Genomic DNA, 14,117 nt, shown 5'->3' on the forward strand with positions numbered 1-14,117 from the left:
ACAGTAATTTATTTTTATTTTTTTTACTATTACTTTCAAGATGTCTGATTAATATAATTAGGTTAACCCAAAAGCCACTGTTTCTAATTTTTTTTTTTATTCAGTCTGGCATTTTCTGGGACTTCATGTTACACCAGATGGAGCGTGACAGTGGAACACCCAGGGGTACTTTCTCCCAGCAGTGTTACCTGGTGTGGTACCAGGGCTGTGACATCTCTCCAGCAACGCTGTTTCACAGCTGCATAAACTGGAGCCAAAAGACAAAGTGAGATGCAGCAGGGCAGATCACAAAGCAGTGGCAAAATTTGCATTAGAAATAAAAATATGCCAACATTGCTCATTTTCTTACAAGCCTGATCACACGCAACAACAGTAATGGCAGGCAAAAGCACTGGAGGCAGAGAAAACCCTTCTTCTGCCATACCCTAGGTGCAATCAGCTCATACAATCAGCTTCAGAGAAACATGAGAGATATCAATAACCCACCATTTATTCCTGTTTACAGATAAGACCCAAGTCCTTCCATGCTCTTCCTTGGCTGTAGAACTTTAACATCTAGAAGTAACACTATCATGATAGTCACACTAGTCACCATATCATTGATGCCCACATTCGAGTCCCAGTTAAGAGACGACCCACACGGCCAAACAGCCGGTATTTTAGCCAGAGTGGGCAAACAAACACCAGATTGCAGCCAGGTTTTAAGCTTATATTCTTCTGCATCTACGAATAGGGACCCTCTGTGCCTTCACAGGAGCCTGAAGACACCAGCTACTAATACCCATTAGCTCACACCGGAGGCTCCAGGCTGGGTGTTTAAGGAATTAGCGTTCAGGCAGGACCAAAATACTAGTGTACATAAACAGTGATCATGGCGCTGAGTCTAAGACACAGGCATTTTCTACTTCAGCTTCAATAAACGATACCTGGATAGAGTTTCTTTTACCTGTGAGCATATATACTTATTCACAGGGGAGGGGCACAGCAAAAACAAGGCCCTTTTCTTCCAATTTCTTCAGCCCTGCAAGCGAAGCTCTCCATGGTGAAGCCATTTTGAGTCCATGGGATTTCCCAACATGTATTTGTAACCCATCTAGCAGGGATAACATCCTTAGTAATCAATTTGACTCATGATTACTATTTCAAACACAGGCTTACACCCAGATGAAAAAAGCGTGCTTTACAAGGCAATATATAGAGAACAATAACATTGCCAGATGGTATAATACTGAACAGAATTAATTTCACACATGATGTTTTCAAGGTGTTAAAATATGTCACAGCTTCTGCTAATAAAACATCTTCCTCTTCCTTTTAAGAAAGCACTACATTCCCACCAGCCCATATTTTACATTATATGTGTTTTCAATTCTGATAAGGGCAGCTGATTGCTTGCAAACCTAATTACAGTCAAATGAAAGTCTTTCAGAACCATCATTAGCAATTAGGACCCGCTGGATTTGCAGTGTATCATTTAGAGAGGTATAATTCAATAGCTTATTGAAAAATTGCAGGTGAAACTGGTGATTATAAGGGGGGGGAAACGCCTGTGACACGTCACTGCAGGCAAATCTTCAGTAAAGTGGCAGCTTCTATGAGCGGCTGATCAATGAATGCAGGTGTTTGCTTTGGCGTGCCGCGGAGCACAGCTCCTTGCCGTGCTCAGCAAACGTTAGCTGCATCCCGTCATCGCGAGCGGTTTTGTGAATGGCTCTGGATTTCACATTACGTGCCTGGTTTTGTGTGTGTTTTCAAGGAATCCAAAGTGCCTATTCAGGAATTTCATTAAACCTGGGGGGGATGTGCAGTGCAGAACAACAGGCACACGAAGGAACACATCATTTTTCAGTCCCTTCTATAGAGAACAACAATCTCTTCTGTGCCCATTGAGCTCAATTATATATTATCAGGGCCCAGAAGTTGTTTGGATGCTTTCGAGCAGCTGGGTGCCTTCACAGATGACGCACTGGATATGGTGACTGTGGGTTAAGTGCAGCTGGAGATTTCTGTGGCCTCTGATCAGGAGGAAACAGCAGTTGAGAATCACAAAACGCTTGTAATTCAAGCGCTGTTTGTCACCAATGGCAGTTTCTGAGAGGGAAACGAGAGGGGCAACTGAATAGCAGCCCAGCTTTTAGACACGGGTTCTCCCGCACATACAGAAATTCACATACTGTGCGTGTGTGCAAAATAAAGTGTGGCTCCCTTTCAAGGATGAAATGACTGACAGGCTGGCACAAAGCACTCAACGTTCTAACAGCACGATGGTAGACTAGATAATGCTGAGCTGGACATTGGGAGACACAGATGATGTGAATTCACACGACCCCCCTCTTTGGGCATGTCCCTTCCTATGCACACATTGTGTAACATGTACCGCCCAAAAAAAACCATGCTGCCCAGCACGGACCTGCACAATGCCCCATCACCTCACTCCTCCCCCTTCCCCACAGATGTGCTCCTCCTTTTCCATCCTACAAAGGCTCCTCAACGACCAGATCGACCTATCTCTTTTTCTCATATGAGCATCTTCTTCCACTACATTACTACATCCACTTACGCTGGGATGTAACCTCAAAGTACAGTTACCTGGACATGGCCCTTTCTATAATTTCAGTGCTGTGGTTTGATTTTTTTTATTATTTCATAGTTGATTTTTCACATTAAATGTTGTTAATAATGTGGACTGGCAAATAAATCCAAATAAACCATGCCCTCGCATGACCCGATACCAACACAGAGCAGTTTCATTAAACCAGTGCCCCCTACAAAGTCCTGTTGCTCGTGACATTTGCTTCAGGGGACTTCAACCTCTTGGCAACACTTGCACGTAATCAAACCATGCTGTGTAGGTTGCAACACAAAGAGCACATCTAGTAATTTCAAAGTGGTTGTGCTAGTATTTTGAAATTATATTTAAAAAAAAAACCTATCCAAACAAACAAACTACACACACACACAAAAAAAATCAACACACCAACCACCCACACCTCTCTTTTTACAAACAGAATGGAAAGAAATATTATCTCAATTTCTCTTAATGCATGGCCGTATCACGCTGACCTGATGACTAGCTGGTACTACTCCTAAGGGGTGCTTCACCCCACACTCCATGAGTCAGCAGCAATGGCTCCTTTAACTTCAGTCATAGAGAGCCAGACCTCCAACAGTGCAAACTGATCTCAAACACACCCAGCACAGCTTACAAACCCCTCTATTGTCCTGCAGGAGCTATTTTCATAGTCCAGGTTCATTCCCGATCTTCAGCAGTTTTATAGTCACTGAAACTGAAATCCACTGGCTGCCAGTAAAGCAATCCCAAATCACAGACAGCAGCTATGCAAAAGGAGATTCAAGCCTTTATCACTCATTATGGGGTGCATGCATGCTGTACACAGCATTTCCAAGGTGTCCAACCTCATGCTGCACAAATATATATGCCTTTTTCCCTTGCTGCTGCACAGAGCTACAAGTTGGGAGTCAAAAAGATTAAACAGCTCTCCATGGTTGCACATAATACTTGTAGCTGCTCTTGCACTCCCAAAGCCCACCCACAATTCCATTTTCAATTAACAGCTCTTAGAAAAGCAGTTGCTAAAGAGCACTCAGATGTCATTGAGAGACTGCAAACCCAAACTGTAAATAGCACATTGTAAATCGCTTGTCACCACAGTCAGCTCTCACTGGAATCACACTGCCGGTGACAATCAAACCCATCTGCTCAGCTCCCCGACCAATGTCACCACAAACCATACAGCTAACACCCACCTCCCGCTCCACTCTCATTACCTGTCATGTATAGGCTTGTCTAAGAGCGTGCAAAAGCCATTTCTGACTGTAAGCATGATTAAATGCAGCTCACACAATGGTTATTTTACCCTCTGCACCACAGGTTTGCTGCACTGAAGCACACAAGCACCTCTGTACTAGAACTAAATCTGCAACACAATTAATGACGTGATGTTAGCAAGCCATGATGACAGGGGAAGACAGCGGCCATCCAGATCTGCCATCAAAGGCCTTAGCAGTCTCAAATTTAAGATTTATAGATTCAGGGCGACACTGTCAAGGGGATCGTGGACTTAATTCTGAGAAGGAAAAGCTTCACTACTTCCCTCCCTCCCCCAATTGATTCATGTAATGGACTACACTGTTAAAGCTAATAGTTTGTAATGCTTGTAGTTGATGACTGCCATAGTCAACAGTGTATTACTTTTGCTGTTCTTCCCATTTTTATCTCACAAAAAATTATCTCCTAATTTCTCCATCATGAGTTTTCTTCCCTTTATTCATCATGCGCCCCTTATTACCAGTTTGTCTCCTTCATTGCACTCACACGATATCTGGGATTAGGATTTGATATTCTGCAAGTGCCTCTGGAATCGGGCGGTTAAGGCAGAGCCCAGCAGCAGTTGGCTCTCCTACGTACGTGTAAGCCAGCTAAGTGTAATACCACTCGCCCAGCACACAAATGCTGTTTCAGAATCACATGCCAAAGACAATCCTTTACTGCAAGAAGGTGTATGAATCTCCCAGCAGATACAGAATACAATGAAGGAAATGGGTAAAGGTAGCAAAAGTCAGTGTCTTTTGCTCTTTCCAAAACACACAAACACACACTGAATGAAGAAAAATGATCCTTCCCTCTCACTATCAAAACACTCTCAACGGTCCTTCTGCAGTGAAAACACTGTTTCCTAGTATGCCCCACTCTGCTCAAACCTTGAAGAATAAAACTCATTAAAAACTATTTTAAAAAATTTGCTACCCTTTTACTCGTTTAAAAACATTCACTTCAAGATTTCCAAAGGATTTTTACAGAAAACACATAAAAACACGCCATCGCCAATTAACGTAAAGGAAATTAAATTTAAAACGCTGGAGAAATGTCCTGATGAGTCTTATGTTTGCTTAACACCAACTAAAATTTCCTTGAGGCATTTAATAAGTACATTTATAAAAGCTCACAAAGCAGAGTTCAAAAGTCTTCTCGCTAGTAAAATATGAGCCTTAATTAACCTACAGTTTCACATTTTCTGGATTTCAATAAACCTGTAGGCATTTCAGCATAGCTGGATAAATACCTGCATGAATACTGCAAGGATTCTCTCTGAAAACTAATTAGCAGTCCTTCCAATAGCTGACTTCAACTAAATCTGTTTGACGAGGGAGCTTCATACTGTAAATCCTGCGTGTGAGAGTTACTTCCAGCAGACAACAGATTTCACAGGAAGGCATATCAGACAGGCCTGTTAACTACTGGTAAAACAACGAACAGGATCTCCAGATATAAAACATTTCCCAACAGGGACAGACTGCAGCCAAGGTCTTACGCCAGCACAGGAACGCAAGTGACAGCACTGAGATTGCATCCCGCCATCCAATTATAATACTCACATCTTCAGGATTCCTCCAGGGACAACAGGGGTAGGATACATAGTTTATGTATAAAGTATATAGACCTAATATAGCAAGGACACCGTATGTGTCCAGAAGCATACTGAACTTTAATTGGCTTTGGATGCTCCTACTTCATCAAGCACAAAACAGCGGCCCCAGTTCTCGGCTTGTCATCTGAGAAGGTTGACAAGCAACTTTACTTCCCATCAAGAGCCCAGGAATTCAGTGGGATGGAGCTGGGGGGGGGCGGGGGGGGGGGGGAAGCAAACCCAAGGTGTGCAGCCAAGAGTCACTCTAGGAGGAAAACTATTACATGATCAGAGAAAATCATCCTTAGAACTTGTCATTATCTTCCTTTTTTCAAGGTCTTCACCATTTGTCTTGAAAGAAGACAGAAAATGCTTACCAGAAATGCTATATATAAAGGTTGTGGGCATGTCTTTTCAAATAAGCCTTATAGTCTTTTCCATGACATCTTTTTTCCACGTCTAAGTGCCAAAGCCACTTGGATTTGTCAGCACCTAAACTGTTCATGAGACTAAAATGTTCTTATCTAAGGAGCTATACCCCTACCAAATGTATTAAATATATATTGAGCAAGATATTTTATTTCCTCTCAGCCTTATCCCTGAGGAATTAAGCAGAGTACTCAGATTTATCAGCTAAAAGGAAAAACCATTTTCCATTATATTTGTCAACTCAATACCTTCTAAGCCAGTGTATATTTATTCCTAAAAACATAACCTCACAAATAACCTCCATCAGCAGTGAGGTTGATTCCTTCATAGCTTAAGTACCAGGCAGAAAGGTTTCACCTGACAGTAGGCAATGCCAGGGGAATCAAACAGTGCCAAAAAGTCAGCTTTTACGAAGACCAGCTTCCACTGCACAAAGCAGATACATTTACCATTTGGCATACTAAAAAGAGTCAGTAAAGGTCACGTAGGTGCACCAAAAAGAAACCCAAACAAAAAACACCAAACCACCAACCAACAGTCAAGGAAACACAGCAATTTTCAGTATCTACTTATATCAACCATTGCATCAACTATCTTGAACAGTTTCCCCATCTCCCTTTGAAACACAAAGCAAAATTAAATTAGAAGAAATACCTTTAATGGGTGTGGTACTGTAGAATAAACATTTTACACTTTGTTTGCTTTGCTGAAGCACTGTATAATCTCTTAATTTATTTCTATATAAAGTGTAGGCTTAGAAATAATCAGGAAAACATTCTTTTTTTACCCACTTCCATAACTCTGAAGATCAAAATTGAATACAAGTCAACATACTTTTATCCTCAATGTTCCTTTAATTTCCCTGAGCTCACAAAATGAGCAGCAGTGAATTCTCACTATTTTCTGTAAGTTTCTCTGCACAGCAATGTTTGGTTTGCACTAAAGAAGGGTGAAGCCTCATTCACTGATTATCAACCATCTCCATTAGACATAGAAATTTTTGTTAGTGAGTCATTAATATCATTCAAATTTAGGTCAAAGCTGACTACTTTACTGTTATTTAGACTTCAGGTCTGCAGACGCTGAGCCAAATGACCACATAGGCACCTTCTACACTTAAAATACCCAGCTCTAATTTAGTGTTCTGTGTATAAATAAATGCACGAGGGATATTTATTCATTAAAAACAAGCAAAACATGGCTTGTTTGTCTGCATCCTGCTCACCACAGAAATCACACTTGTCACGCTTTGTTGTTTTAAAAAACATAACACAACACTTCACAGTCCTGCAGAAGAGACTGAGATTTCCAGCCTCAAGCTTTGCAGCTTTTACATGCTCCCTTTTGTCATACGTGCAGCACAGCCATCCCAGTAAGGGGACACCAGTGCTGGGAAGGCAGGAAGTTCCTGCTTACCGGTAGGTGATTAGCAACCCAAAAGAGCATGCACTGGTACCACTGACATCCTACAAATGAGCTCCCTGCACCGTAATCAGTCATAGAGCTTTGTCTTGATTAACAGCTGCCCCTCTCACAATTACCTCATCTCGCCCTTGATGATCAGAGGGGGGTCTTACACTTCTGTGTACTAAGTCTAAAGACAAGTAGGCATATTTATAGTACAAAGTTGGCCTGACAATGTAATAGAGAGACTACGTTTGTTTGCCCTGACAGTCTCACAGCCAGTCTATGCAAAGCTCCTCCAACCTTTGCACATTTATTAATCAGCCCAGCTCTAGCATCAGCACACAGCTTGCTTTCCTACTCAGTTCATCTCTCCTAGTACCAGGACACAGTACCAAGTGGCATCCAAGAGCCCAAGGACACAACTACTACAAAGGGATTAAAATCAGTGATTCCACAAAATGAAAAATCCACTTCTACATACCATACGCCAACAGCCAAAGCCCTCCCTCCCCGCAACAGATAACTTTTCTCCCACCTGTCTGAGGCCCTTCGGTATTTTCTTCCTTTTCCCAAGGTGCTGACAAAGATTACGATCGTTTTCTCGGTCGGAGCTGTACTGGTGGTGGTGAAGTCTGTTCTTTTTCGGAAGATATGACAGCCCATTGGTAAGTGCTTCCCGTTTCTTCTTTGCTAGAGGATTCTGTCGCTTCTCCACACGTTCCTGAGGTTTCAGAGCTACGTCCTTCTGCAGAGTGAGGGAAAGGGGGAAGAAAGAAAAGAAAAACACAGCAGTTGAGATATGGCTCCAATGTGGTCGACCTCTTTAAGCAGCAATCCTAGGTGACTAAAGCATTCTCAAAGCAATGCTACAGTCACCAAAAAAGGAAAAAGAAGTCTTCACTGATGTCCACAAAGGATAGGCAAATGCAAAATAAAATCCATAAGATTAAGTGAGTGCACGGAAGCAGACGCATACTCCTTTAGATTTTATACCATCAACCTCGTAATTCTCAGAAACATCTCATGTATCAAGTAAGCACACATTTAGAAGGCAGCATTATGTTTATAATGTTTAAAATAACAGTCGTCTTTGATTTAAACAAGACTTGTTTTTTCACATTTATTTTTATTGTTTCCTCTACCTGACAAGCCAGGGCAAGAGCTGACCTAAATCCAATTACAGACAATGAATCTCATTCGACTTCAGTGGACATTTTCCCTCAAGTCTGACTTAGGCAGAAGATTTCCAAATCTCAGGGGGGTAAAAAGTAGTGGGCGGGAGGGAAGCTTGTATTTGAAAACTTTGTTACCGACCCTTCTTTAAACCCCAGAATCAATGTCTGTCTGTACAAAATACTCAAAACCCCCACTCAAGTCCTGTAACATAAGCATGAGTTTTCTTGCTTAGCCTACAGCTATTTTCTTACTGATAACCTGCAACACAGAGAATTCATATTTTTGTTTCAAATAAATGTCACTTCAAAAAAAAATTTCCACCAACACAGAATTAAAGGCAGAGGAAGAGAAGGGAGGAGGCTGGAGGGTCGTTAGGAGAGAAGCAGAAGCTATTGGAAAGGTGCATGTTACAATGCATGTTGTGCATCTAATAAATACAATCTGCTAAGTCACATCTACTCCAAGAACTCCAAATGTACAGTAGCCTGTAAAGTACACTTTACAGGGGCATACTACTTAAACAGTGTAATACTTTAAGCATAGTCTACTAACATGCCTGACTACTTTGACCAAAAGGTCTCCATGCCCTACCATGAAGTCCTACGTGATCCTGTAAGCACTCATGCTGCTGTTTATTGTCACTTAGTATTATAACCCACAGCAGAAAAGAAATCGGGCTATTGGTCCCTGTGTCACAAAGATTCAGGTTCAGGAGAATATAATACAAATTATGCCACCTTTTAATGCAAAAAACCCCATGCCTAAAGGCAAAAATCAGTTTGGCTTTAATTAAAGAATGCTCCCTGAATGCCTATCTAAAACACAAGAGCTTCGCAAAATTCATAACTAAAACCAATGAGAAGATTAATTAGACTGAAGACAGTCAATATTCAAATTTGGTATGTGGTAAAAAGAGTAATTTTACAAGCATTAAAGAAGGGAGCATGGAACAGAAGCTATAAGACACTTTTTCTACCTATTCTTCACCTAAGGCACCATGGGAAATACCCTAAGCTTTTCTTCACACAGTGTTATTCATATCAGGAAAGTCAGGTGAAATGCTATTAAGAGGATTCACTCTAAATATGAAAGGTTGAAGGAGTGAAGAAAGGGAAACTTTCTGGAGAGAAAAAAAAAAAATCATCCTAATGACTAAATAGCTTTTGTGGGATTTTATTTTTTTTTCCCCAGCTATAAGCGAACTAAATGAAACAGTGGCAAGCTTCCAGAAGCTTATAAAATATCTAATGGGGCTAGCACTGCCATCAAAAAATTACTAGTTCCCATTAGCTTTAAAGAGGGTGTAAGATGGGTCAAATTTTGCAGATCACTGTGGGCGTATCTGGGATAACCCCCTCCGTAAGGAGCCTGTGTTCTAGCCAACTGCATAAAGTTTCATGAACCACCAGATACACCTAAAGAAAGTTAGCTCATGTCAGAATTGGGATGAAAGAACCTGCATAAATACCTACAGCAAAGATGAGCGACACCAAAATCGCAAAGGCTTCTGCAAACTCAAAGAGAATGTACCTTCCAAGAAAGAATGAACCATTTGCAGCAATCTCCAAAAGTAAGGTGCCTCTTCTGCTCACGATCAAAGAGACGAATGGGAGCTCCGCATGTACACGGCTCGCCATTCCGCAAATTGTGAAAGCGGGCCTTAAATCCAGTTCGGTGGGTGGGCTTACTATGAAATGTAAACATAAAGATTGGTGCTTTGACAACCACGTTCCTCCAGAACAGCCCATCTGCTTTTCACCAGCTGACATCACTGCAGAGAAAATTACAGCGTGCTGTGGGTCACAACCTCGTATTATTGTATCTTACAGTGGAACCTCTCATTGCTTTCAACAGATATATTTTCAGGCCAAATCGTCTATATGTATATAGAAATAGATACTAAATTCTTCGTCTGCAGACTGGATTGCAACAGGACATGCTAAACGACTCAACGCTCAGACACAGGTGGACAGGATGCATTAAAACTACTTGAGTAGAGATCACAGGGGGTGTCAGTCCTCACGTCTGAGGGTGCGAACTGCCCGGGACTGGCTTGGACGCACCATCGGTACAGCCGCGTGGGCAAGGCTGCGGAGGACACGCACGGATTCTGCTCTTTTGAAAGCCGCTGGGTTCAGGGGAGGCAGCGCTTGGCTGGAAACTATGGCCCTGCATAAATCACTTCCCCACTTGCTGCCCTTTCTCCCTCATCCAATTTTTATCTTTCTGTTGTTTAGATAGGACAATAGCTGTACCATGCCGTGTGCTAGTACATTAGCCAGCACAATCTTAATTACAGACTTCAGGCATCATCATGATTAGAGTAATAAGCTGTAATTACTCTAAGGTGACAGGACTGCACAGACCTTATCTACATAGATAAGGAGATGTAGTAATATTTCATGTCGAGACGTATTTTTCAGCAGCTACCCATGGAGTCAATTCAAACTAAGTAGCAGACCGTGTGAACAACACATTCAGACTTTAATGGAGGTTTTTCTCCTCTCCTGCCAGCATACAAGCCCACACATTATTAAATAAATCCTACAAACATATTAGGCAAGGTTTAAAACCATCTTATTCAGAGATATCTTTCATCAGTAAAGTGCCTTAAGTGTATCAGGAAGGTGACTTAAATGTATAAATAAGTAATTACATGCAATTCAATGCAAAAGTGCATTAATATTTATGAGTGTACTGTATAATCTAAAAAAATTTCCATTTGTTTTATTTCTATTGAGGACATTAATCAACCCGCTACCATTGTACGTGCCATAGCGGAGAAGAGCCGCCCATGCTGAACAGACTCCTGCCGCGACATCAGCAAGCAGGAGGGCTGCTGAAGCCTGGTGGGGTGGCACTGCAATCATCTCAGCTCCAATTAATATTAACAGTTTCAACCCGAGCCCTGCATTTGGCGAGGGGAGGAAAAGCAGCCTCTGCAGCTACACCAGACAATTTCTCGGGGTAGGAGGCTTGAAGGACACACCATACTCTCATCAAGTGTTAAGCTTTCAGAGAGCTATGCCTGATTTATTTCAGGAGAGTCCATCTTCTTTCTACGTAAATGATAGCTCATTAATTATAAATCAGATCCTCAGTGGCAGCTGAGCAGTGCTTCACACTGCTTCGCAGGGTACACACTTCACCCCCATGAATCTCACCCCAGAGCCAGTCCATGGCTGTTGCCCCTTCCTTCTGCCCTTGCCCTCCAGCCACCTTCCCTCCCTCTGACGGCAACCGAAGAACTACACGTAAACAACGAGAGCTCCGTTCCACCCCTTATTACAGGATTTTTCTACGGGAGCACTTGATGAAAAGCAAAGCTGTAAATGCACCGTGTAGCAAACGCACTGCAGGCACTTATCTGGATGAAAATTTCAGGTGCTGCTCAGGGATTTCAAGCCTTGATCTTTCCAAATCGTCCTTGTGGATTATTGTTCCGATTCCAGCGTTGCAAGAACTTTCTGAATTCGCACTGAAGGTGACCCCAGTAAAGCACAACTTTTAAAAACTGATTATTGAAACCAGAAGTAGATTACAGCCCAGGGCTAGTAAAACCAAGTAACAACTGCATCAGCATACAACTACATTCCAGTCATTGGCTCCTCAGGTTCTTGCTAAAGTCCACAAAAGCTTCATATCAGAGCCCAACAATTTATCCTTCACTCCAACAATACAATTAAATATAAAGAAATGATACTTTTAAACACCCAAAATTATTATACAGTCTTGAAATATCAACGTACTGCTCCACCTAAACTACAAACGGTTAGAAAAGCAAGCTTGAATCCAGCAGTTTGCCCCTGTCCACTATTCAGACATCCAAGTTTGTGTCAAATGGAATTGTACAGAAGGTACTCCTGGAGCCTTTCATCTATTTTCAAGGTACAAGGAACTCACATTTGATCCCGAACACTACTGCAGAAGGAAGAAACCAATTAAAGGGGAAAAAAAATGATAAAATACATTTTCACTAGCTACACAAGTTGATTTGAAATTCTTTCTGAGTTACGGACACAACCATAAGATGGACTCAACACCTCGGCCAGGCTGTCAGCTGCAGAAGTGCTTCGTTTGCCAGGGACGTTACATGAGGAGAAGCAAGAAGCAGCCAAAGGGCTTCCAATGAAAAAACGCACAAATGGAAACACTGGCAAAACCACCACCTCCGTATTCCCTAAGAAAATCTGCTACAAAAGTTTAGCTTGCAAAAAATTAAGATGCCTACCAAGTACAGCTGAGAGAAATCCTGCAGCTTCTTTAGCATCACGCAGTGGGTATCATTAGCTGGGAATCCAGTACAGCAACATGCCCAAACAGCTGCACAAACCAAACGAAAACCCCCTCAGAATCAGGAAATCTGAGGGTATCAAATTTGCCATCGTATCTTGACAGTCTTCATCAACTCATACTGTTTTCTGTTACATTTGGGAAGAATTTTTACAGCTGATGGATGAAAATGCCCTAAGACTTCAATACCTCTCTCGTGCATTTCATATTCCGTTATTTTAGTTCTGGCAGTGACAACTAGATATAAAAGTCTGAAAACAATGCACTGACTAGTCCCTGCAATCATTCAAAATCAGAAAATAAAATAAGATTTTTATAGTAGTCATTCATTTCCCTCCAGATAAGATAGTTAAATGCACTGTATATTCCTCTGAATGCACAATTAGTTCCTCAAAAGCATTTATCTAGGGGAAGGAATTGCACACACTCTTAAAACAACACCAAGGAGAAAGGCAGGCAGGTGTAAAGTGCAATTCAAAAGAGAAAAGGATTCTCAAAGCGTAGAAATCAATATTTTAGGACACAAGGGATGGATGAAGAAAGCCATGATATCAACTGTCGTGGGTGCAGTAGCCCATCCACTAATCCCAGCAATTTCTTCCAGTCACAAGACCTCTGCAGAAAGGTTTAATCTAGTTTTGTTTGCTTTGTTTTCATAAAATTACAATCTGTTGCCTCCTGCATCTCTTTGGAATCTGAAAACAAAGTGCTTCAGTGTTGTGCAAAAAAGGTTGTGCAAGAGCCTGAAGATGAAATGCTGTACCAGGCTGCAGGACGCTACGTGGTGATTACAGATGAAGGCAAAACAATAGAAAAGCAAGTTGCTGTCTGCTTGAGATATGTTTTATAAAAGCGCTTCTGTAGCAAAGAGATTGCTTTGATTTTTCATCCCAAAGTCATTTGTTAACAATATCATTGATAAACAGAAGGCTCTTTTTCAGGTGCTGCTGATTCAAATCACACACAAAAAACTACATTAAAGCAACATTATTGAGGTTACGAAGTCAAGGACTGGGAAGTTATGAAAGGCCAAGATTAAGGCTGCAACCACAACCTTATTTCAGCCTCTTGTGCATATGCGTCATGATACAATCTTTAATTACATGATCGCATGCTCTTATTTCCCTGTGCAGAATGGAAGGTATTCAGCTAATGAGCAGCCACTCAAGATTTTGTTTTCTCCTCTTTGTCCAACATGTGGACCTAAAACTTGTTTACTTACACTCCATTCACACGTTCTTCCAAATGCACAATTATTAATTTCCTCAAGGGCTTTTCTATACAGCTTCTCACTATAGTATCAGATGCTCAACAAATACCGATGACCTATTTTACATCTGTTTAGCCCAGCGAAGGTATTTCACGATTCCCGTTTCATAGTTG

The 14,117-nt window shown here is 41.6% G+C and overlaps 1 protein-coding gene across 6 annotated transcripts in view; it reads right to left on the reverse strand.

The window, feature by feature from the left end:
* The window catches only part of AUTS2 (activator of transcription and developmental regulator AUTS2), a 791,548-nt gene that overhangs the window by 572,939 nt on the left and 204,492 nt on the right, over nt 1-14,117 (reverse strand). For all 6 annotated transcript variants that reach the window (XM_055725110.1, XM_055725116.1, XM_055725126.1 and 3 more), the window contains exon 2: nt 7,801-8,010. In XM_055725110.1, the coding sequence (XP_055581085.1) occupies nt 7,801-8,010 (210 nt within the window). The remainder of the gene's footprint in view (nt 1-7,800; nt 8,011-14,117) is intronic.

Source organism: Falco cherrug, chromosome 1 (assembly GCF_023634085.1).
Source record: "Falco cherrug isolate bFalChe1 chromosome 1, bFalChe1.pri, whole genome shotgun sequence".
NCBI classification, from domain to species: domain Eukaryota; kingdom Metazoa; phylum Chordata; class Aves; order Falconiformes; family Falconidae; genus Falco; species Falco cherrug.